Genomic DNA, 25,860 nt, shown 5'->3' with positions numbered 1-25,860 from the left:
TACCTGGATTGGGAAGGTCGGCTTATCAGGGAAAATTGGGTGAGACTGGCTTGCATCTGCTGCAGTTTAGAAAATTAATGAATGACTTGACTGATGTGCACAAGATCCTCAGGGGGATTGACAGGTTGGATATTGAGATTTGAAAACAAAAATAAATGCTAGAAATCATAGCATGTCAGGCAGCATCTGTGGAGGGAGTAATGATTCGAGTCTGCTCAAAATGTTAGTTCGCTCTCTCTCCATGGATGTTGCCTGACCCGCTGTGATTTCCAACATTTTTTTGTTTTCAGTAGGGATTCCAGCATCTGGAGTAATTTGTTTCTGCCAGATATTAAGACATAAGGGTCACTGCCAGTGGTCACCATTTAAAACAGGTGGGTTGAACTTTTTTACCCCCTCTCAAGAGTTGAGTCTTTCAACCACTCTTCCTGGAAACAATGGTGGAAGACAAAGGCTTGACTATTTTTAAGGCAGAGTGGAGAGATTGTTGTTAAGTAAGGAGCCTAATCGGTATCAGGAGTAGGGGAAGTTTAGGTTGAAATCAGGTCAGCCACGACCTTACAGAGGGGAGAAAGATCGAGGGGCAGAAAGCCTACTCCTAGCTTTATTGTACATTCCAAAGGTGCTTCATTCGAATGAAATCAAATAAACAATAACATCAAATCAAAGCAACTATTAAGAGGGATGACAAGAACCTTGGTCAAAGTTGTAGGTTTAAACAGAACTATAAGAGGAAGTGACAGAGGCAGAGACTGTGGGGTGGGACTGGTAGAGGTAGAGGTGGCTTTTCCAAAGAGCAGGGCCGGTATAATCGATAGAGCAACAGAAAGGTTGGAATACAGAATAATCAGAGTCTTAGAGTCATACGGCATGGAAACAGACACTTTGGTGTCCAACTCGTCCCCGCTGACCAGACATTCCAATCTGACCCAAGCCCATTTGCCCTCATTTGGCTCAGACCCTCGAAACCTTTCCTATTCATGTACCCATCTGAACGCCTTTTAAAAGGTTAATTGTACCCGCCTCTACCACTTCCTCTGGCAGCTCATTCCATAAACTATTTAAAACTTCTGGCATTGTTCAACTGTTTGTTTCTCATTCACTCAGCCTTTATCGGTGTTGACTTAAATTTTGCACTTTTGTTTCCAACCCATGTTTCTCACTCTCAAACTGAATTGCTAAATTCATGGTCACAGGTCCCGAGGAGGATCTCTTACTCGGTGATAGTTGATTAAATTGGTCACATTACATAACACCACAGCCAAAACAGCTGACCCTATTTGGATTCAGGAAATGGTCCCAGAGACACTCAATGAATTCTTCCCCATCGCTACCTTTGCCAATTTGATCTTCATATAGATTGGGAAAATCAAAGTCACCCACACGTGCTGCCTTATTGATGTAGGAGCAAGTGAGGAGTGCAGATGCTGAAGATCAGAGCTGAAAATGTGTTGCTGGAAAAACGCAGCAGGTCAGGCAGCATCCAAGGAGCAGGAGAGTCGACGTTTCAGGCATGAGCCCTGTGTCAACTTTGATCTCTTTGTAGCCATATCTCCATAACGGCGATGATATCATAGCTTTATTCATGCTGTTCATTCATTTATTTTATTTTCGAACATTTACGCGGACAGCCATTAATTTTGCCTTTTCATCATTACCCCCCCCCTCCTTCTTTTGATTCTATTTGCAGCTGTTTTTTTCTCCATGTTGTAGTAGGGTTGTAGGAGGATACCAACACAGGAAGGGGGATGGTGAGGATTTAGATGGCTTTAATAAGAATTTTAAAAGGAGGAAAAATGATGGATGCCTAGAATAATGGCCTCAACTGTAAACTGCAGAGAAAACATGCAGCCAAATATCTGCAAATATACCTGACTAAAATTGTTATAGGAAGGACATGATTAAGCAGGAGAGGGTTCAGAAGAGATTTATCAGGACATTTAAACCTTCCATAGTTGGCACTTATAAAGAAAGGCTGTGACTTTTTTTCACTGGAGTGTAAGAGGTTGAGAGGTGACCTTATATAGAGGTTTATAAAATCATGAGGGGGATAGATAGAGTTATTAGTTGTTGTCTTTTCCCTAGGATGAGGGATTTCAAAACTAGGGGGCACATATTTTTAAGGTGTGAGGAGACAGGTTTAAAAAAGACACGAGGGGCAAATTTTTTTATACAGGTAGTGGTTTGAGTGTGGAATAAACTTCTCGAGCAAGTGGAGGATGCAGGAACAATGACAACATTTAAAAGACATTTGGATAACTACATAAATAGGAAAGGTTTGGAGGGATATGGGCCAGGAATGGGTAGGTGGGACTAACTTAGTTTGGGACTATGTTCAACATGGACCAGTTGGGCTAAAGGGTCTGCATCCGTGCTTTATGTGTGACTCTACATTGCAACAGTAACCAAAAAATGTACACTTTCAGAGGAAAGATTCCTCCAGAAACGTCAAAGCTAGTTAATGGTTTTTTGACAAATGCAGGGCTATAGCTGAATTCCTTTCTAACATTGCTGCAAAATATGGAATTGCAGCAAGTTTAACCCCTACCCAAGAAACACAAGCAGGATTAGAGAACGCTGGGTGTTCTGGCAGGTGTTGGTTACCTGGAAGATTCTGTAGGCCCTGAATAATCTCCTTGCGTCGCTGCTGCATGGAAATCCGATCCTCGGACATCATGAGGGCAAACATCACGAGCGCCACAAACTGGCTTGTGTAAACCTGGAGAGAATAGAATGTGGCAATAAAGTCACTCGTTTACTTTCATAATTTATCAGGAATAGCACTTTCTAACCTGGTTTCAGTTCGCAGCAGTTAAAAAAATATTACGTTCTTGAGAACGATAAAATACCCCATCTGGTTAAGGCATTTGTCACAAACATTGAAAATTTATGCCTTTTTTTCCCTCTCAAAAAAGACTACAGTTAAAGCCCAAGGCATGGTGGCTCAGTGGTTAGCACTGCTGCCTCACAGCATCAGGGACCTGGGTTCGAATCCAGCCTCGGGCGAATGCCTACATGGAGTTTGCACATTCTCCCTGTGTACTCATGGGTTCCCTCCAGGTGCTGTTGTTTCCTCCCACAGTCCAAAGATGTGCAGGTTAGATGGATTGGCTGGGCTAAATTGCCCAAAGTGCCCAGGGATGTGTGGGCAAGGTGGATTAGCTATTGGAAATATAGAGAGGGGGTAGGGTTTGGGTGAAATGCTCATTGGAGGGTTAGTATAGAGTCGATGGGCTGAAACACCATAGGAATTCTATGTACCTTGCTGGAGGGGAGATCAATGGGCACAATTTTTGCATTTTTTTGTATTCCAAAAGGTTCAGGGAAGATTTGCTGGGACTGGAGGGTTTGGAATCGTGAGGGGCATGGATAGAGTGAGTAGCAGGTTCTTTTCCCTAGGGTGGAGCATCATGGGACATCCTCAAAGTCTGAGTGGGTGAGGCGCGGCATTCCCACAGACACCTGGGAATTACCGGCCCAAGGCCGTCCAAAATGGGAGGAGGAGAATCCAGGAAGGCGTGGGAAAAAGCCGGATGCAAACAGCGAAAGAAATGCACCGCCGCACCAATGCCCCACCCACCCCTTCCCGTGCCCACCACCAGGTGTATCAGAGCCTGTGGTAGCTGCACTGGTCTGTACAGCCACGTAGGGACTCCCTCTGGGAGAGAGAATCATCCCTGTCTGTGAGGGACCGCCGATGAACGAATGAAATTCTCTAGGGTGGGGCAGTTTGAAACGGAGGGGTATTTTTAAGGTGAGAGGAGAAAGATTTGGGGAAGACATGGGCAGGGGTCACTTTTTCCACAGAGATGGTAGTTTGTGTGGGGGGTGAACTGCTAGAGGAAGTGGTAGATGCAGCTACATTTACATTTAAAAGAACTTGCGTAGCTTCGAGGAAAGGTTCGAGGGATATGGGCCAAATGCAGTTTAGTTTGGGAAACTAGCTCGGCATGGACAAGTTGGACTGAAGGGTCTCTGTCATAACGCACTGACAGAGTGGGAGCACTTCCACACACAACGGGCGGTAGATGTTTGGAACTCTCTTCCACAAAATTTTTTTTTAAGATTCCCTACAGTGTGTAAACAGGCCCTTCAGCCCAATAAGTCTACACCGACCCTCCAAAGAGCAACCCACCCAGACCCATCCCCCTACATTCACCCCTTACTAATGCACCTAACAATGCGGGCAACCTAGTATGGCCAATTCACCGAACATGCACATCTTTTGGAACATGGGAGGAAACCGGAGCACCCAGAGGAAACCCATGCAGACACGGGGAGAATGTTCAAACTCTACACAGAGAGTTGCCCGAGGCGGGAATTGAACCCGGGTCCTTGGCGCTGTGAGGCAGCAGTGCTAACCACTGAGCCACCGTGCCACCTCGGCAGTGGATCAATTATTAATGTTAAATCTGAAGTAGATACATTTTTGTTAAGCAACATTATTAAGGGATATGGGCCAGAGGTAGATATACGGAATTAGTCCAGAGGTGACAAACAGGTTCAAGGGGCTGAATGGCCTACTCCCATTCTTATGATCCTATTGGTTTATTTGGCAAGCTCCTGAACCACAATAGCATTCAGGAAGCATAGCCTTTGAAATGTGATCAATAAACTTGAGAGAACCCTAGGCTGGCATTCTCCACTTGTTTTAGTTAGAAATCTACACTCTGAATACCAATCAACCCAGATCCCCTTGGTGGCACTACCAGGGTAGGCGGTGCACACAGTGTAGCTGGGCAGTGGTTGCAATTAGTCAAAGCTGGAAGAATCATCCTCATGGTTAGGAAAACACGTGTTTTACATTACGACCTTCATATTCTTGGAACAGTGCATATTTTCCGAAAAATGTCATCACCCGGATGCCTCTGCTCATCGAGTGATGCTGAGACAGAAAGGTGGAAGTGAGCAACTGGGGAAGGGTTGCAAGACCATACTGTAGTGGGTTCCCTTTGCAAGCTCTGGGTCAGCTTTCTGCTGGTGTTACTTACTAACGGTGCTCTGCACGAGAAAAGGAAACCATTAGCCCGAGAACTGGGACTAAGTGTTGTGAAGGGCTACTACAGGTCACAATAAAGAGAGATACAAAGCTGTAAATATACTGGAGGCTACCATAAACAGAAACTTAACTGCAAGCAGATGTGCTCAGAGCGGTCAGAACCCTCCCAGGGATTGAATCACCAATCAGCCTCTGGTTCACATTAATTACAGGAAGCCAAATCTTGCTGAATACGGTCTTTATTGTGTAATCTTCTGTGCAGTCAGAAACTCCTCACAACACCAAGTTCACATCGACTGAAGTTATTTTTAAGCAACCCTTCACTTCCCTCCCAATTACTGGCAAAACTGATCTCAAACAAAGTTTTAAAAAAAAAGCCAAATTTTCTTAATTCAAGACTGAGAATTTACACCAGGGTATGACGCCAGAATGAATGCAGCAACCACATTGATGTAATTGACCAGAAACTGGCCGAATAGAAACCTAGCTTACTGCTCTGTCTCTTTGAAACCAGGAGATGATGGGTTCAAACTACCAGACTGGAGCACATCAATCAATGTGGACGGTACGGCAGCACGGAGGGAATGCTGCATTGCCCAAGGTGCTGACTTTTTTGTAATGGAATAATGAAATGCCTGTTGTTTGGTCAGGTAGGACGGTGGAATTCTAGCTGATGGGTGGCAGAATGGCTCAGTGGTAAGCACTGCTGCCTCTCAATCCCATCCACTGTCTGTGTGGAGTTTGCACATTACCCTACAGTCCACGTGGGTTTCCTCCCACAGTCCACACGCAGCTTAGGTGGATTGGCCCTGCTCAGCTGCCCCATTATGTCCAGGGACGTGCAGGCTGGGTGCGTTAGCCATGGGAGATGCAGAGTTACAGGGATTGGGTTGGAGGCTGGGTCTGAGTGGGATGCCCTTCGGAGGGTTGGTGTGGACTCGATGGGCTGAATGGCGTGCTTCCACACTGTAGGAATTCTATGATTCCTCCCTCAGCCACCATCATCCAAAGTCACACTGCAAGAACGGTGCTTATGTATCAAACAGCTTGGCTAGTTTACCAACATTGCTTGGACAGCGAAAAGTTCAAGCATCTCAAAAAAATGCTTTTCTTTAAAATCAGGAGCTTTTCGCTTCCACCCCAGTTCAGATTTCAGGAGGGGAATTTCTCTCTGACATTCTCTGCTACTTTCACACGCGATTAATTAGTTCCAGCCTCCATATTCTGAAGTCCCACTACCTCAGGCCAGCCTGCTACTCGTCTGTTGCCATGGTGACATACTCCACACTGCACACGGCAACACAAGTGTCTCTCTGAGGCTCTGCCAGATCAGAACATGCAATGACTGTGTGCACTCCCAGTGTTAACTCCTGTAGCATGTTAGGCAACCAAGGAGGAGATGGAGAGTTGATTCTGGATTTGCAGAGAACGTAGTGTAACCAAGGGTTATCATCAAACACTATAGTTACTGCAAACGTTATTTTGGACTCTGAATCGTGTAGATTACGTGAGAAGGTAATTACCTCACTGCACACGGGTTTCTGAATTAGACACTGGCTTAGATTCATTTTCCTGCCTCTGTCATTTTAAATACAAAGGTCACAGGGATTTACACAAACAGCGTGCCCCGTCACCGGGATTTACACAAACAACGTGCCCAGTCACTGGGATTTACACAAACAACGTGCCCCGTCACCGGGATTTACACAAACAACGTGCCACGTCACTGGGATTTACACAAACAACGTGCCCCAGTCACCGGGATTTACACAAACAACGTGCCCCAGTCACCGGGATTTACACAAACAACGTGCCCCAGTCACCGGGATTTACACAAACAACGTGCCGCGTCACTGGGATTTACACAAACAACGTGCCGCGTCACCGGGATTTACACAAATAGCGTGCCCCATCACCGGGATTTACACAAACAACGTGCCCCATCACCGGGATTTACACAAAGTGTGCCCAGTCACTGGAATTTACACAGTGTGCCCAGTCACAGGGATTTACCACAAACAGCGCCCCCCTTCACTCGGATTTACACAAACAGCATGGCCCATAACCGGGATTTACACAAACAGCATGCCTCCGTTATCGGGATTTACACAGTGTCCCCCGTCACTGGAATTTACACAAACAGCATGGCCCATAACCGGGATTTACACAGACCGCGTGCCCCCGTTACCGGGATTTACACAAACGGCGTGCCCCCGTTACCGGGATTTACACAGTGTCCCCCGTCACCGGGATTTACACAAACAGAGTGCCCAGTCACTGGGATTTACACAAACAGCTTGCAGCCACATGACCTAAACATATTGCACAAATTAATTGTCCTGACAGGCAGTTTGTTTGAGGTCTGAGCAGAACACTGGTGGGGACCCTTTCTGTTGCTGACTACTGGATTCAAGTCTGAAAGCGCCCACTGGACAGACAGCTCAGACACAAGACTTCAGTCAACAACTGTCTTCAGCTGAGCTGAGCTGAAGTGAGAAATCAGACAGAAGTTCCCAAGAAATGCAAGGGGGAGCAGGAAGTAAAGGGCAGGACTAGAAAGCAGTAAGTAATAAAGATTGCAAACATTCTTCAAATGGTTTGGTTATGCTTGATTCTCCGAAACACATTCAGGCCAGAAACACATTAATTTCTTGTCTTGACACAAATCATTTCTCAGGGAGGGTTGTATCTTAAATCCAAAACTGGAGTTTCTGATGGGAAGTGATTAGCCCACGGTTGTTGGGCAACCACAGAGCAAAGCTATAATCGAAATTCAATGAAAATAGGCAACCTTACATTCCAGTTTATGTTTATAATGTACTTGTTATTAAAAAAAAAGGCATTAAATCAGACAGAGCACTTACCATACAGTCACCAGAATGATACCCGTGACGTGAAAGGTATGGTTCTAAGGAAAGCTTTACAGAGAGATGGTCGCATGCAGACAATGTCACGACATTAGCAATCCAAAGGCCCAGACTAATTCTCTTCGACAAGGAGTCAAATTCAAATCAAATCCAGAAAATAAAACTAGTTGCAGCAATGGGGCCTTGACAAGTACCAATATTTGATCCAAAGACGTGCATGTTAGGTGGGTTGACCATGCTAAGTTGCCCCATAGTGTCCAGGGGTATTCAAACTCGGTAGATTGGCCATAGGAAATGCAGGGCTATGGAAGTAGGGTAAGCGACCAGACCTCTTGAGATGGGATACTCTTCGGAGAGCTGGTGCAGACTAGAAGAGGCCATTTGGCCCAACCTGCACTGTAGGGATTGTATGATTTGTTGTATAACTTCCAGGAAGGACATATGCCCTTGTATAGGACCTTGTATGGCCTACATGTGATTCCAGACTGACAATAACATGGCTGAATTTCATCCTCCCTCTGAAATGAACGCGGTTTATACTTGTATTTCAATCTTATATCTTAATATCTTCTGTAAGTAAAAATGGCTCGAGAACATGGTGATATATTACACTTTTCACTGTATTTATTTGTTAAGTGACGATAAATCACTCAATTGAATAGTGGCTGACCATGCCTCTCAATTCAAGGTCAATTTGGGATGGGCACAAAATGCTGGTCATGATGATGAATAGGGAAAGACTCCAATAGGGAAAGAATCCATCCAAAAGGTTTTTCATTTAATGTTATTACAAAGAATTTGGGGTCAGCACAAATTTCCTCACAGAGGGTCACTGTTGCTCAGGATAACATTTTGCAGCATTTCAGAATTGCACATACTCAGAATGACATACGCCCTAGGACAACTTTGCAAAGCTCCATTAAACTAGTACCTCTGGTGCCTGATGGAGTCAAAAGGATGGGGGGGTGCAGTATCTGATTGAGCCTTACAGAATGGGGGCTGGATAGAGTGGACATGAACACAATGTTTCCACTGGTTGGAGCAACTAGGACCCGTGAGCATTGCCTCAGAGTGAAGAGATGACACCTTAGAATGGAGAGGAACAGGAATTTCTTCAGCAAGAGGGTGGTTGGAGCAGAGGGCTTTGGAGGCCAAGTCATTGCGTGTACTTAAGACAGAGATAAAATATGTTCTTGATTAGTAAAGGTTATGTGGAGAAGACAGGAATATGTGGTTGTGAAACATTTCTGCCATGATCGAATAGTGGAGCAGATGTGATGAGCTCCTACATCTTATGGTCTTACATGTCAACTCAGCTCAAATGCCTAAGATTCAGATCTTTGCTGCCAATGCAAAGAATCTCCAATCCTTACAGGCTGCCTCCACCAAGTACCCGAGTGTAACAAGTTAGTGGTGCACAGCAGCCTCTAAATACAGCCTTCCATTAGTCCTCTCAGTCAGTGGTCAGAGACTGACTGTTGGGCAAAACATAAAAGGCCTCCACTCCATCACAAGCATGCATTATGTTACTTGGCTTGGCGTGTTGTCAGGGGGGAGAACGTGAGGACTGCAGATGCTGGAGATCAGAGTCAAAAAGTGGTGCTGGAAAAGCACAGCCGGTCAGGCAGCATCCGAGGAAGCAGGAGAGTCGACAATTCGGGCATAAGCATGTTCCTGATGAAGGGCTTATGCTCAAAACGTTGACTCTCCTGCTCCTCGGATGCTGCCCGAGTGGCTGTGCTTTTCTAGCACCACAGGTGTTGGCACACTGATGTTGGGTTTGGAAGACACTGTTGCGTACAGACCTCAGAGACCTGCTGATAACCAACACTATTACCATCCTTCGGGTTACCATGGCCAGAAGCTGAACTGGACTAGCCATACAAATACTGTGGCAATAAAAGCAGATCAAAGTCTAGGAATCCTGCAGTGAATAACTTCCCTCCTACCCTCCCCCCTCCAAAAGCCTGCCCACCATCTACAAGGCACAAGCCAGGAGTGTGATGGAATACTCCCCACTTGCCTGGGTGAATGGTGCTTCAACGATGCTCTATCACCTTATATATTCACTCTCTCCATCACTGACATACAGTGTGACGTGGGTAACTTAGACTGCAACATCACAGCAAGCTTCCTTAAAGAGTCACTTCCAAGCCTTTGATCTCTATCACATCTAGAATGACAAAGGTAGCAGATGTACAGGACCTTGGTGAGGCCTCTTCAGGAGTACAGTGTCCAGTCCTGGTCATCCAGCTATAAGGATGATTATGAATAAACTGGAGAGGGTTCAGAAGAGATTTATCAGGATGCTGCTGGGAATAGGAGGCTGGAGTTATCAAAAAGGGCTGGATATGCTGCGACCTTTTTTTACTGGAGAGGTTGAGAGGTCACCTTATAGAAGTTTATAAAATCTTGAGGGGTATAGATAGGGTTGATAGTAGGTGTCTTTTCTCAAGGATGGGAGATTTGAAGACTGGGGGAGGTGTATATTTGTAAGGTATGAGGAGAGAAACTAAAATTAAAGACATGAGGGGCAAATGTTTTTACACAGAGGGTGGTTCCCAAGTGGAATGACCTTCCTGAGGAAGTGGTGGATGCGAGTGCTATTGCAATGTTTAAAAGACATTTGGATTAGTCTATGAATAGGAAAGGTTTGGAGGGATATGGGCCTGGAGCAGGCAGGTGGGACTAGTTTAGGTTGGGATTGTGGTTGGCATGGACTGATTAGATTAGATTACTTACAGTGTGGAAACAGGCCCTTCGGCCCAACAAGTCCACACCGACCCGCCGAAGCACAACCCACCCATACCTCTTACCTAACACTACGGGCAATTTAGCATGGCCAATTCACCTGACCCGCACATCTTTGGACTGTGGGAGGAAACCGGAGCACCCGGAGGAAACCCACGCAGACACGGGGAGAACGTGCAAACTCCACACAGTCAGTCGCCTGAGGTGGGAATTGAACCCAGGTCCCTGGCGCTGTGAGGCAGCAGTGCTAACCACTGTACCACCGTGCCGCCCGACCACTGTACCACCGTGCCGCCCGACCACTGTACCACCGTGCCGCCCGTCTGGTTGGACCAAAGGGTCTGTTTCCGTTGCTGTATGACTCTATATATGGAAACACTACCAGCTTGCCCTCCAAGCCACACATCATTCTGACTTGGGAATAGATTGTAATTCCGTCACTGTCATGGGGTGAAAATGCTGGAACTCCCATCCTAACAGTATTGCAAGTCACAATGGCCGAGTGGTTAGCACTGCTGCCTCAAAGTGCTAGGGATCCGGGTTCGATTCCATACTCGGGCAACTGTGTGCGTGGAGTTTGCACATTCTCCCCGTGGCTGCTTGAGTTTCCTCCAGGTGCTCTAGATTCTTCCCACAATCCAAAGATGTGCAGGTTAGGTGAATTGGACATGCTAAAGTTGCCCATAGTGTTCAGGGATGTGTAGGTTAGGTGCATTAGTTAGGGGTAAATGTAGAGTAATAGGGTAGAGGAATGGGTCTGGGTGGATTACTGTTCACAGGGTTGGTGTGGACTTGTAGGGCTGAATGACCTGTTTCCATACTATAGGGATTCTATGATTTTTTCAAACAAACATGGAATGCACTCCCTTCTCAAGGGCATCCAGGGATGGGCATCAGATACAATCACATTTCATTAAGGAAAAGCACAGAGGGTAATTGTCATTACAGGGCAGTTGGAAACTTTACATGTTGTCTCCAGCACTCCTGCAATTTTCAGTCAACCCAGTTAGGGGTGAAAAAGCATTACATCTCCCTGTACTGATGTCCTTAGTCTAATACAACAGCAGGAAACACTCCCCTTCTTTCTGAAAAACAACCATGCACAAAGTTGTATCACGTGTATGGAATGAGCTGCCAAAGGATGGGGTGGAGGCTGGTACAATTGCAACAATAAAGAGGCATTTGGATGGGTATAAGAATAGGATGGGTTTGGAGGGATATGGGCCGGGTGATGGCAGGTGGGACTAGATTGGGTTGGGATATCTGGTCAGCATGGACGGGTTGGACTGAAGGGTCTGTTTCCATGCTGTACATCTCTATGACTCTATTACAATATATTGAGGATTGATACAGGAAATTTTATGATGACATTTTGCCTTTGTAGTTCACCCCAACAGTTCTAAGTAACAGGGAGCTCTGGAGAGGAGACAGAATTTAGAATGTGGTTCATGGTATCAGTCAACGAAGAACAGGGGTTTTGAACACTGAACTGAGAATAGCAAATTGACCGAAAATTCAAGCATTTACTTCAGAGCTGCTGGTAAAAAAGAATAACAAGTAGGGCTTTATGTACAGTGACATTTAACACAACAGCATGTATGTTATAGTAAATAGAAAATTAATCATTGGTTAGATTGCAGCTGTAAACAGTGCCCAGTTCTGAGCATCATACTATTGGAATGATGTCAAGTTCTTGGTGAGAGTGTAGAGATTTACTCGAGTTAGAATAGGGGCCATAGAGTCAGAGGTCTGCAGCACAGAAAAAGGCCCTTCGGCCCATCGAGTGTAACATAGAGATAAGTAGAGAGGGTAAAAGAGTTATTTGACTGGAGGGCTCAAACAGATAACGCTTTTTTGCAGAGTTTGTGGGCGTAATGACTCCATTAAATAGAGTCGGTAATGAAAGCAGCCGATAGACAACAGATTGAACATAAGCAATAGAAGAACCAGAGTCCAATGGCTCAGTGGTTAGCACTTAAGGGAGTAGTGATGTGTCTTATCTTTCACAAAGATCAACAGAACCAAGATTAGTGACTACAGTGATGTTGCATTAACTACAAGAAAAGTGGGCAAGGGTTTTATGAGGAATCTATTCTATTAGAGAGGACATGTGAGACAATTCTACTGTGAGCTCGAGAGAAGGTAGTCCCTAGGATGGGACAGTAGATAGTCTGGGATATTTGGCGGCATGTTAGCACTGCTGCCTCAAAGTGCCAGGGACTCTGGTTTGATTCCATCCTCAGGTGAGTGTCTGCGTGGAGTTTGCGCATTCTCCCAGTGTCTGCATGGGTTTGCTCTGGGTGGTCCGGTTTCCTCCCACAGTCGAAAGATATGCAGGTTAGGTGAACTGGCTATGCTAAACTGCCCGTAGTGTCCAGGGAAGTGTAGGTTAGGTAGAATAGCCATGGGTTACAGGGATAGAGGGTTCTGGGTGGGATGCTCTTCGGACGGTTGGTATGAACTCAATGGGCCGAAAGGCCTGTTGCCACACTGTGGGGATTCTAAGATTTTCGGGAGTAGAGAACAAATTTATTTTTAACATGCAGCAATTTACCAACCAGGTAAGGACAGTGGAAGCAGATTCCATATTAACTTTGATAAGGGATTTAGATAGATGCTTGCGAGAAATTCAGGGCACGGAGTCAAGGCAGGGATAATTTCTTTGAAGTGCAGGCAAAGGTAGAATGGATTGCATGGCCCCTACTGTGTTTTAAGATTCCAATCCACATACAAAATAACTGGAGCCAAATGCCTCCCATTGCATCAAGGTGACTGGTTGACTGCCTGACCACACAAGAGATGTTTGGGTGTGCAAAGCCCCATACCTTGGTACTCGCCACACCGATTTCTGGTCCGGCGTTGATGTGGACACCACAGTCGGTCTCTCGGGAGATCGAACTGCCCACTGTGTTGGTGATGCCAACAGTCAGGGTTCGTCTCCCTTTGCAGTATCTCAAGGCCATTAAAGTGTCTGCGGTTTCACCTGGGGAACAATAAAGGGCAGGTTAACCAGCCGCCGTGCTGAGAAATTACTTAAGATCGCTCTCCACAGCATCCCATCAGCCTCAAGACTGCATCGAGGAAGACACTTTAAAACATTAGGCAGCAGTTCAGCACACAAAAACAAACTAAGATAGATCTTTATGTCTCTCTCTTAGCAACTTACATTTATATTGTGCTATTACTGCAACAAGACATCGCAAGAAAACACACTGACACTGAGCCACAGACAAAGAGGTATTGGGACTGGAGATCAAATATATTTATACAACACTTAAAAGTACACAAAGGAACTTCAGAGGAGCTCTATAAATCAAGATTTGATGCTAAGTCACACAAGGCGATATTAGGCAAGGTGACTGACATCTTAGTCAAAGGATAGACCTTAAGGAGCATTTTAAACTGAGTCTTAGGGAGGGATACCGGGGGTCCAAGGTCTCAGCAGCTGAAAACATGGCCAAAATGAAGTAATTAAAATCTGTGATGGGCCAGAATTGGATGCGTATAGATATTTTGGACAATTGAGTGGCAGAAGGAGAATGGGCAAGGTCATGAATAGACAAGAACGAGAATTTTTTGAAAAAAGTGTTGTGCAGGAGCCAGAGAGCAGAAAGGTAAGAGGGTGTACAGTAGTTTTGGAGAACATACAGTCTGAGGGTCTGTGCACAGTTCACCCTGTTAACTTCTGAGCCCAGAGGTTGCTGCTGCGCACAGACTTTGAATGTAAGCATTTTGCAGGTACGCTGCCATGGGTGAACAGGCTCCTGCACAGTGCCAAGGAGGGGAGGATCCCATGGTGTCAAAGTTAAACACCACACAACACCAGGCTGTAGCCCAACAGGTTTAACTGGAAGCACTGGCTTTTGAAGTGCTACTCCTTCACCAGGGCGAAGGAGAAGCGCTCTGAAAGGTAGTGTGTCCAAATAAACCTGCTGGACTGGTGCCATGGTCTAACCCATGGTGTCAGCAAGTCTTCACTGAGCTGCACATGCAGATGTAGGAGTAAAAAGGCAGGTTTATTCAGGGAGCACTGGGCTTCCCAAAGGCTGGAGGCAGCAACACCACTGGGAAACGGGAGCGTCAGGCTGAGTGTGAATGGACCTGCAACTCCATTCCCCTCACCTTTGGGTCCAACAACCAGTGAGGGCAATAGTGGAACAAGGAATGTTGTCCTCACTGAGGCAGCCGTCCCTCATGAGGAGGCAGATATACAATCAGAGGTGGAACCACAGGTATGCACTGCCCCCACCCAACCCGTCCACCCCTACCTGCCTCTCAGCCAACGTGGAAGGTAAAGCTGAGGAGGGTGCCCACCTCAGGACGCCCGTGTCCCCTCGACACACCACACCCCTGGGATCAAAACTCAATTTGCAAAACCCTATGCCCACTATTACACAGGATTCCACTGGCGGTCAGAAATTGCTGAACAATCCCAAGTGAACAAGCAATTTCAGACAAGCTCATAACATGGCTCATTTCTGCTCGCCAAGAGCAACATATATTCATGCACAAGGACCCATTCAGCACCTTTTCCTCCTGCAATATAAAAATTGTTGTGATTTATTAAAATTTAGCATTCTTGCATTTGCCCTGATGCAAGGCAAAACATTTCAGTTCAGTGTCTCGCTTTTCTACAGTATTCAACTTCTTTCAATTTAACTTGTTTTATTCATTTGGTTCCAGGGACTTTGAAAATGGACCAATTTACATCAGCCTAAATTCGTGTTGTTTACAAAACGCAAAATCCAAAAGCTTTTTAATCCAAAAATTAAAATGGTAATCACAAGGCCATTAAAGATATTGCCTGGTTAGATTTTGACATGATTAAACGAGGGGTATAAATCGAGTTAATAGTCATTGCCTTTTCCCTCAGATGAGGGATTTCAAGACTGGGGCACATTTTTAAGGTGAGAGGAGAGAGATTTAAAAAAGACGAAAAAGACAGAGATATATTTCCCTCCCTACCCCAAGCGTTTTCTGTAAAGACCATTCCCTCTGCGACTCCCTTGTCAGGTCCATGTCCCCTACCAACCCACCCTCCCCTCCCAACACCTTCCCCTTCCACTGCAGGAATTGCAAAACCTGTGCCCACACCTCCCCCTCACCTCCATCCAAGACCCCAAAGCAGTCTTCCATATCCATCAGAGTTTTACCTGCACTTCCACATACATCATTTACTATATCCGTTGCTCCTGATGCGGTCTCCTCTACTTTGGGGAGACAGGACACCGGCTTGCAGAGCTTCAGAGAATATCTCCGGGACACCTGCACCAACCCCATCGCCCCGTGGCCGAACATTTCAACTCCCCCTCCCACTCCGCCAAGGACATGCAGGTCCTGGGCCTGCTCCATCACCAAACTCCTACCATCTGACACCTGGAGGAAGAATGCCTCATATTCCGCCTTGGGAACCTCCAACCCCAAGGCATCAATGTGGACTTCATCAGTTTCCTCATTTCCCGTCCACCCACCTTATCCCACTTCCAACCTTCCAGCTCAGCATCGTCCTCATGACCTGTCCATCTTCCTTCCCACCTATCCGCTCCAATCTCCTCTCCAACCTATCACCATTAGCCCCACCTCCATATACCTATCGGACTCTCAGCTACCATCCCATTTATCCCCCTACCCACGAGGCTAATAAGTCTCATTCCTGATAAAGAGCTCTTGCCCGAAACGTTGATTCGCCTGCTCCTCAGATGCTGCCTGATCTGCTTTCCTTTTCCAACACCACACTCTCGACTTGTATCAGCTGCAGCTTAGAAGTGACTTGAGTGGAAGGTATGATACTGAGGGAGTCTTGCCATGATAGATGTGGACTGGAAGGTCTCCTTTCCCAACATTATCAAAACTGCGATGTCACTGTTTAAAAATCAGGGGCAGCCCATTTTAAACAGAGATAAGGTGAATATTTTCTTTCCAAAGGCTTGAGACCTTTCATTCTGAAACAACATTCTTAAATATCTGAAAGGGAAGGCTGAATGGATTATTTTTAAATAAGGGAGTGTAAAGTTATCAGGAGTGGTGGGAAGGTGGATTTGAGGTTATAATCAATTCAGCTAGGTCTCTCTTCCCACCCATTATTCTTAAATTATTCAAAATGGCACCATTTTGTGGCAACAAACGAATGCTTTTCACTGTATTTTGTTGCACGCGTTGTTGTATGTCATGTACACATAACAATAAGATCAAAACGAGGGGCTGAATAGACAACTCGTAGTTTGTGTGCGCGCAGAACAAATGGACAGCAGAACTTCGAGTAGGGTCTGCCATCACATTCCCAGGGAATGGAGGACAGGCAATAAATCCTGCTTTTACCAGCCGTGAGCAATTCCCGGACAATCTATGCACGGAGAAAAGTCCTTACAGTGTGGTCCAGTGCCGGCTAACCTTCATAAATGTGGACCATCCGTGTTGAAAACCAGCACCTGTCTCAAAGGCTGCGTTATAAATGCTGTGCGGTACCTGATTGGCTGAGGAAAAAGCACACGTCGTCCCGGAATACGGGTGTACTGCGATCCAGGAAGTCGCTAGAAAGTTCCACCGTGACTGGCAGCTCCGTCAGCTCCTCCAGAATTTGTCGTGTCTGAGAGAGGAACCAAGGCACAGAGACAGAAGTTAGGCCAAAGCCTTCAGGTCCAGGACAGGACACACATTTTGCATGCTCTGCACCATCGCTCCCCTTCTGAAGAAGGGGACATCTGAATCATAGAATCCCTACAGTGTGGAAACTAGCCATTTGGCCCACTAAGTCCACACTGACCCTCCAAAGGGTATCTCACCCAGGCCCACCCACCACCCTATGCCTGTAATTCTGCTTTTCTCATGGCTAACCCACCCAATCTGGATACTATGGATAATTTAACATGGTCAGTCCACCTAACCTGCACATCATTGGACTGTGGGAGGAAACTGAAGCACCCAGAAGAAACCCATGCAGATACGGGGAGAATTTGCAAACTCCACACACACAGTCACCCGAGGATGGAATCAAACCCAAGTCCCTGATGCTGTGAGGCAGCAGTGCTGACCATTGAGCCACCATGCTGCTAAAACCTACAATATCCCAGACTATCTACAATATCCCGTCCTAGGGACTACCTCTCGAGCTCACGGTAGAACTGGATCACATAGTCCTCTTTAATAGAATAGATTTGCTCATATAACCCTTGTTCATTTTTCTTGCAGCTAATGTAACACTACTTCAAAGCTGCAGTCACTAATCTTGGTTCTGTTGATCTTTGTGAAAGAGAAGGGGCATCACTACTCCCATAATGCCAGGGCTTTTAAAAAAAAAAGGTTTCTGACTTTTTTCTAAAAATGTCGCACGTGCAAACTTTAAACAGCAAGTCCTGCCCCAAAAGCTAAAGAACACAACCCAAGCTAACACTCCAGTGCTACAAGTGTCACTAGAATACTCAGTGCATGCTACACTGTTAATACCATATCTGAAACATGGTGTTTTTTTTAAGTTGGGGTCTGTCACCTCTCTCACCCAGCCCCTAAAACCAGGAACCCACCATGACACTTGTACAAAAACTCCACAGTACACTCACAGATACTTTGCAACAGCGGGAACGCTGAGAGAGACAGAACCTTAGCTGTAACTTCGGCAGCCAGGTTCTTTAAAGAAGACGGGCATTACCCCCAGCCTGGCACTTGCTGCCCACTGCGAGATTGGCAAACCAGTCATCCAAACTGTGTGGCTAAGGTTTGGTTTGGCAGTGCCACATCAGCTGGGAACTGGCAGGACTATTGATTTGCAGTTTTCTTGGCACCCCAGGGTGGGCACATTCCACGGGCTGTGAGACAAGCAGGGCTGTAGGCAGAAACACCTCTTCTCGGGAGACGATTTGCTCTCCATGATTGGCCGCGATCTTCAAAGTCTGACAGTTGGCATGAAACACTTCCTGCCACACAGATATCGTCAAGAGTATTCCCAGCACTTTCTGGTTACACTTTATAAATACAGAGCCCAGTCCAGTTCAGTGAGCAGCTGCTTTCGAGTTAGCAAGTCCTCAGGGATCGCTCTTGCTGCAGGAAGACTGTCTGACATTACTCTCCCAGCAACACTGCTAGAGAAACACTGGATAAAAGGTTGAGGAACACAACAAGTCTTCACTGGCATTAACATAGAGCGTTACAGTGCAGTATAGGCCCGTCAGCCCTCGATGTTGCACCGACCTGTGAAATTAATTTGATGCCTAGCTAACCCACACTGTTCCATTAATATGTATGCCCAATGTCTATTTAAATTCCCTTAACGTCAGCAAGTCTACTATTACTGCAGGCAGGCCATTCCACACTCCTACTACTCTCTGATTTTGTGTGGTTCCTAGCCATGTGGAGACGGAGGGATATACAGAAAAACCAGTGAAGAACAAAACTTAGCCAACCTCAACTCCTATAGAAAAGATGTTGCGAAACTTGAAAAACTTCAGAAAAGATTTACAAGGATGTTGGCAGGGTTGGAGCTTTTGAGCTATCGGGAGAGGCTGAATAGGTTGGAGCTGTTTTCCCTGGAGCGTCGGAGGATGACAGGTGACTTTACAGAGGCTTACAAAATCATGTAGGTCATGGGAAGGGTGAAAAGACAAGGTCTTTTTCCCTCGGATGTGGGAGCCCAAAGCCAGAGGGCATAGGTTTAAGGGTGAAAGTGGTAAGATTTAAAAGAGAGCTAAAAAGAAATTTTTTCACACAGAGGGTGGTGCGTGTATGGAATGAGCTGCCAGAGGGAGTGGTGGAGGCTGATACAATTACAGCACTTTTAGATTAGATTAGATTCCCTACAGTGTGGAAACAAGCTCTTCGCCCAACCAGTCCACACCAACCCTCCGAAGAGTAACCCACCCAGACCCATTTCCCTCTGACTAATGCACCTATGGACAATTTAGCATGGCCAATTCACCTAACCTGCACATCTTTGGACTGTGGGAGGAAACTGGAGCACCTGGAGGAAACCCTCGCAGACACAGGGAGGATATGCAAACTCCACACAGTCACCCAAGGCTGGAATCAAACCTGCAACCCTGGTGCTGTGAGGCAGCAGTGCTAACCACTGACTTAAAAAGGTACCCAGATGGGTTTATGAATAGGAAGGGTTCACAGGGATATGGACCAAATGTTGGCTTATTTAGGATATCTGGTCAGAATGGATGAGTTGGACTGAAGAGTCTGTTTCTGTGCTGTACATCTCTCTGACTCTGTGAACCTGTAGCTTAAAGAAGGAGGGGACAAAGCCAACAGACTCAGTACTAACACCATAACAACAAAAAGAAGTGTCACCAACTTGCAGCAGATTTGCCAATTATTTCAGCTTGGGGACAGTGCCTTAGTTTCAGAAGGTGGTGTGTGACTAGGAGAGAGCAGTCACATTGTGTGCCCTAACTGTGCCCTGATTTACATACAAATTTAGTTTCTGGAGAGCTGATTACCTCATTATAACAGAGTAGGATTAATGAGGCCTGCAGGGTCTGTCAGTGCTGAAGCTAGTTCAAGAGCCCCGCTCTCCATCCAGCCCTCTCCCAAGTGGAGACATGTGTCACGATTAGACATCAGGCAGTGTAGGCTGAGAGAGGTAGGCCTGAGGTACCCAGTCATTGTAAATTAGCCACTAACACGTAAACTCTTCCACACACATTTAACAACAGGAGTAGCCCATCTCCTTCTGGAAGTCTGGAGAAAATTGCAGTGGTTTGTGTCGAGGTTCATCCGAGCAGCTCTATGACGCAGGACGCTGTGCTCTACAAGCTGCTCCCCGGGACGCACATCAAGACAAACATCAACTGCGCCTGTAGGACCATCAACTCGGTGAAAGGCGCTGTTTGGTCTGCCCGAAACCTGTTGGTCTTCCAGAGCAAGGAGTTGACCCTGACCGAGTGTTGCAGACTGGCACATTCCAAGCTCCAGGACTACGTGCTGAGGGATGCACTAAAGCTGCTGCCAAGGCACAGTGGGGAAAGATCACTGTCTGAGGTCTTCCCACTGAAGGCAAACGGGGGTCTGTTCAGTTATCGGACCCTCCTAGTGCCTCAAATATATGTCAATATAGTCTTGTTCAAGTAAGTAATGCTAGGGTACAGTCAAGCTCCAATGTCTGTTTCTTCATATGTTACTATACAGAATCAAACTGTGTTAGTAAGATGTTTATAAAGATATTTAATGAATAAAGTAGATTTTTAAATTTAAAAAAATCTGCGAGGGCATTAAAATGAGCAGCACACAGTCAATTACTGGCTGCACAGAATGGAACACAGGTAATCCATTTGGCCCCTTTCAAGCTGCTTTCCAATGGAAACACATAGGGAATAAAATTCCAGACTTGGTTGTGATTTGGAGGGCGACTGTGCTAATTGGAAATGAGCTGGATCAGACAGAACTCTGTCCCATTATCATAAATGAGCTGCAGTTCCTACTCAGGTGGCCCCTGCACATTCCAGGCAGGAAGCTGCAGCTTTTTCAAAGGTACCAAATCCTTTGAAAGGGAGGGCAGCAACAATGTAAGCCACTGTAAAATCTTTCCCATTCAGAGAGAGCAATGGTGGATCAAGGAAAGGAGAGAGCTGCTCACATTTTGTGCTGCCAACCTGTACTTTCCATCACGAGATCAAGGCTTTGAGTTGGGGGATTGGAGGGGGAAGAGAGCAGGACCCACCCTGTGGAGTGAGCAGCCAAGGTGACAAATACCCAGAGCATTGGCATCACAACAAACACACACACTAATCCTGCCAGTCCCACAAACACCTGTCTCCTATAGACTCTCCCATAGTGTACCCCTGACTGGGACATCCCTTAAACCCAGAGACACACCATCAGAGACAGACAGACAGACAGACAGATAGACAGACAATCTTCTCCCTGCTCTTTGCCACATGTGGTGCATGAGCAGAGGAGGAGGAAACAGCATCAAAGACCCAATCCTTTACTGTCCTCATTGGCTCAGAGGGGAACAGGCACCATGGCAAATGAAGTTGGCACTGCCCACCTGAAGGCAGCTGGTTTCTGATTCCTGCCTCTTCTCGATCAGTTCCTCATCCTCACCCTCAAGGATGTCACGATGGAGCCATCACAGACCTTCTGCTTGCCTCTCCACCTCGCATCCCTCGCCTGTCTTGTGGTTGGGATCACTGGTCGTCATGGGCAACCCCGGCGCCAACACACACGAAAGGGCAAACAGAGGACCAGGGCTCCAGAGAAGATGCACTAATTCACGCCTCACCTTACATCAGCTCAGACAACTACACTGTGCAAACATTAGAGTCAGGATTGTGTCAGTCACCAGCTAGGGGGTATGCCCAGTTGTGGACAAACCCCAGACAGAGAGTGCAGAGGCCCACTCGCTCTGCCCCCAGGGGCTCCAATGAGGATGTCATTGGGACAGACTAACGGCATGTGCTGGGGCACCTACACCTGGAGACGTTGGGGGGGTGCATTGTCACGCCTATCAGACATCCCCGCAGTTACTGGCTCGGAGTCTGGTCTTGCCAATGATAAAAGGCCTCAGGTCGATGCTGGAGCCCGTGGGGATATGGCAGGAACCTCTTTGGCACTGCCAGACAAACCACACGATGAAGAGTCTGTTGTCTGAGCTGCAGCACGGGAAAACGCATGAGACACACACATCAGATTCCAAAGTCAAAAACAGGAGCATACCGCTAGTCCAGAGTGATAACTGGTTCCACAAGCGATAATTAACAAGCGTCTGCACCTTCTGATTTCTTTAATTGAATCCTTTAGTCCACCGAGGATCACTATGAGACAAGCGAGAAACAAGTTAAAAAACTAAGGCTGAATGAAACACACTGTCCAAATCGCATCATGCTACGAGAAAGCAAATGAATCCTCAGCCTCCCCTGAAACCTGAGACTGCAATCTCTTAGTGCACAGTCACCAAGAAAGAGAAAACCCACGTCTTCATCTCAATATGCTGTCACCAACCCAAGCAGTTTTTACAAAACTCGCCCAGTACAATTGGTCATTGGGATTTTGGATTGAGTTGGTGCCATTGAGAAAATGGTCAGCCTGGAGTTTCCGTCACATTTGAGCACAGGAACATAGAGTCCTATAGATGCACAGCATAGGAAACAGCACCCACCCTTCGATCCAACCTGTCCATGCTGACCAGATATCTCAATCCAATCTAGTCTCCACTTCCCAGCAGCTGGCTCATATCCCTCCGAACCTTCCTATTCATATACCCATCCAGATGCCTTTTAAATGTTGCAATTGTACTAGTCTCCACCACTTTCTCTGGCAGCTCATTCCATACACAAACCACCCTCCGCGTGAAAACGTTGCCCCTTAGGTCTCTTTTACCCTCTCACCCTAAACCTATGCCCTCTGAGGCTGTGTCCTCTGGGTCTCGACCTCCAAATCATGTGTGAAGGAATGCTAACTCCTTGCTTGGCACGATGGCTCAGTGGTTAGCACAGCTGCTTTACAACACCAGGATCACGGGTTCAATTCAGCCTCAGGCAACTGATTGTGTGGAGTTTACACATTTTCCTTGTGTCTGCACGGGTGTGTTCCAGTTTCCTCTCACAGTCCAAAGGAATACAGGCTAGGTGGATTGGCCATGGGAAATTGCTCATAGTGTTCAGGGATGTGCAGGCTTGGTGGATTGACCATGGGACATGCAGTGATGGGGGTAAGAGTATTGGGTGGGACTTCTGAGGGGCAGTTTGGACTTGATGGGCTGAATGGCCTCTTTCCACACTGTTGGGATTCTATGATTCCAACTCCATCAAACACTGCCATGTTGGCTTACTGCCACTAGGGGTCCCTACTATGGCAATGACCCAGATCGACATCAAAATCCGAAATGATTCAGTCATATAATCCACACTTTTGCATTTTCCACTAACTCGATTGGCGCCAGAGACAGGATTAACCGTGGCACTCCCAGAGAGGACAACATATATTTGCACTTTCAAGCATCGACTCTCACCTGTGTTATTTTCAAAATTGACTCTTCCCCTCATGGTATTTACCACCGATTCTGGTTGCTCAAAGATTTCTTTCTGCATAAAGGAACTGTAGTTTCCTATGAAAAAGGTCAGGCAGAATAATCACATGAAAATATCTTTAATGATAAAAGGTCAGACGATTTGGTGTGGGAAGATAAAGTCTCAAGGCTATGCTTGTAATAATTTATCAGGATGCTGTCTCCAGCTTCTGTTTAGCATTCGTAATTCAGTGTCAAAATCAATCTAAACATCTTAAGGCATGACAACATTGTCTCTTTTCAAGGTGCAGCAGGTTTAGCTCAAGCTGCTATGGGATACGGTGGCTTGGTGAATCTGCAATTTGAGGATCACATTCCTCATGATGGGATAAAAATATCAATATACCGCACCGAGAGAGTGACGAATGACAGCGTGGATGGCAGGACCTGCTGAGTTCATCATGAAAAGCCAACCAGCTAATAAGTGCCAAACCTTACCATTACCAGGCGCCCTCTCCATTCTCCCAATGGCTAACCAGGAATGCAAAATCTAAAAAGGACAATGTGCATTCACATAGCACCTTTCCATTATCCCAAAGGAGTTCACACTTAGTAAGATCATTTTTGGACGTATCGTCATTGTTGGAGGTTTTGGAAAGACCTCCATTCTCAACCCAATGTCTGAGACTCCTTTCTACTGAGCCAGTTATTTACTTGACCCTCTTTCAAACTAGACTACTACATGCATGGTTCACCTGGGGGTCCTCCTGTACACTGGGGATATAGATTGGGTGACCATTTAGTGGGCCATTTTCGACCCTGAGTTTCCTGTCGCTCGCCATTTTAATTTTCCACCTTGCTCTGACCTCTCTGTCCTCAGTCTGTGCAGTTTTCCTGTGAAGCTCAATGCAGTTTTAAACGATCCTCTGCTTCAATCCCCGCCTTCTGCATTCAATATTAAATCTAACAAATTCAGGTCACAGCCTCTGTCTTCACTTGTGGGGTGTTTTCTTTTGGGGGCTTTTTGGCTGTTTATGAGCAACGCAGCCACTAGGTGGAGTAACAAATGTGCATGTGCAGAAAAACAACATGGCCGCAAGGTCTGTCTGGAAGAATTGTTGATTTACGTTATTACAATAAAGAACGTGGAAGGAAAAATTGCGGGTTTTTTTGGAAGAACACAATCCTTCTACTTTAATGTGACATGCAATTTAGAACTTTACTCCAAATGAAATTTTTTTTTTGTTATGAGGCAGATGGTCCCACAACTTAGCACAAGAAGCAATACGCATTGTTGTGTGTTTGTAGCTTATTAATCCAATTTCTGCTGGCTCAGTGGTTAGCACTGCTGCCTCACAACGCCAGGGACCCAGGTTCAACTGCACCCTCGGGCGATTGCCTGTGTGGAGTTTGCACATTCACACTGTGTCTGCGTGGGTTTCCTCTGGGTGCTCCAGTTTTTCTCCCAGAGTCCAAAGATGTGGAGTCTAGGTGGATTGGCCGTGCGAAGTTGCCCATAGTGACAGGCGACGTAGCAGGTTAGGTGGATTGGAGATAGCGGGGAGTACAGTGGGATGCCCCTTTAGAAGGTCAGTGTGGACTTGCTGGGCTGAATGGCCTGCTTCCTGTAGGGATTCTATACTCCCCTTGTTTGACACACTGCATTCAGGGAAACCAGCCTTTCTACATCCACCATCTTGAACACTGTAAAAATGTTGTATTTTTTAATGAGATCATTAATGTCAAGTTGAACCTTCCTTAGCTAGGGAAACTGATAACAGTAACCAGGACTGGGCAATACACCAGTTATTGTACTTGCAACAAGTACTTAAAGGAGCACATTTGGCCCATCATGTTCCTGCAAGCTCTCAAACAGTTATCCAATTCAATGTAATCCAACTGTAATCCTATTTTCCCAATAACCCTGCAAATGTTTCCCTCTCGTGTTTAAATCCAACTCCTGCTTTGAAAATTATTATGGAATATAACTACACGGCAGGTTCAGGACGTGCTATCCTCAGCATCAGTAAATTCTGCTCAATTTGGCAGCACGGTGGCTCAATGGTTAGCACTGTTGCCTAACAGCACCAGGGTCCCAGGTTCGATTCCAGCCTCGGGCGACTGTCTGTGTGGAGTTGCTCCGGATGCTCCGGTTTCCTCCCACAGTCCAAAAATGTGCAGGGTAGGTGAATTGGCAATGCTAAATTGCCCATAGTATTAGATGCATTAGTCAGAGAGAAATGGGTCTGAGTGGGTTACTCTTCAGAGGGTCGGTGTGGACTGGTTGGGCCGAAGGGCCT

General features: G+C 46.3%; 1 protein-coding gene across 1 annotated transcript in view; it reads right to left on the bottom strand.

Annotated features, from left to right (window-relative positions):
* LOC132835098 (glutamine--fructose-6-phosphate aminotransferase [isomerizing] 1-like) overlaps positions 1 to 25,860 on the bottom strand; it is an 85,049-nt gene that overhangs the window by 16,014 nt on the left and 43,175 nt on the right. Inside the window, exons 11-15 of the mRNA XM_060854407.1 lie at positions 23,564 to 23,659; positions 22,270 to 22,367; positions 17,083 to 17,203; positions 13,443 to 13,600; positions 2,605 to 2,719 (exon numbers count right to left, since the gene is read on the bottom strand). Of these exons, the coding sequence (XP_060710390.1) occupies positions 2,605 to 2,719; positions 13,443 to 13,600; positions 17,083 to 17,203; positions 22,270 to 22,367; positions 23,564 to 23,659 (588 nt within the window). The remainder of the gene's footprint in view (positions 1 to 2,604; positions 2,720 to 13,442; positions 13,601 to 17,082; positions 17,204 to 22,269; positions 22,368 to 23,563; positions 23,660 to 25,860) is intronic.

The sequence above is a fragment of the Hemiscyllium ocellatum genome, chromosome 43 (genome assembly GCF_020745735.1).
Source record: "Hemiscyllium ocellatum isolate sHemOce1 chromosome 43, sHemOce1.pat.X.cur, whole genome shotgun sequence".
NCBI lineage: Eukaryota > Metazoa > Chordata > Chondrichthyes > Orectolobiformes > Hemiscylliidae > Hemiscyllium > Hemiscyllium ocellatum.
This window is presented reverse-complemented; position numbering and strand designations above follow the sequence as displayed.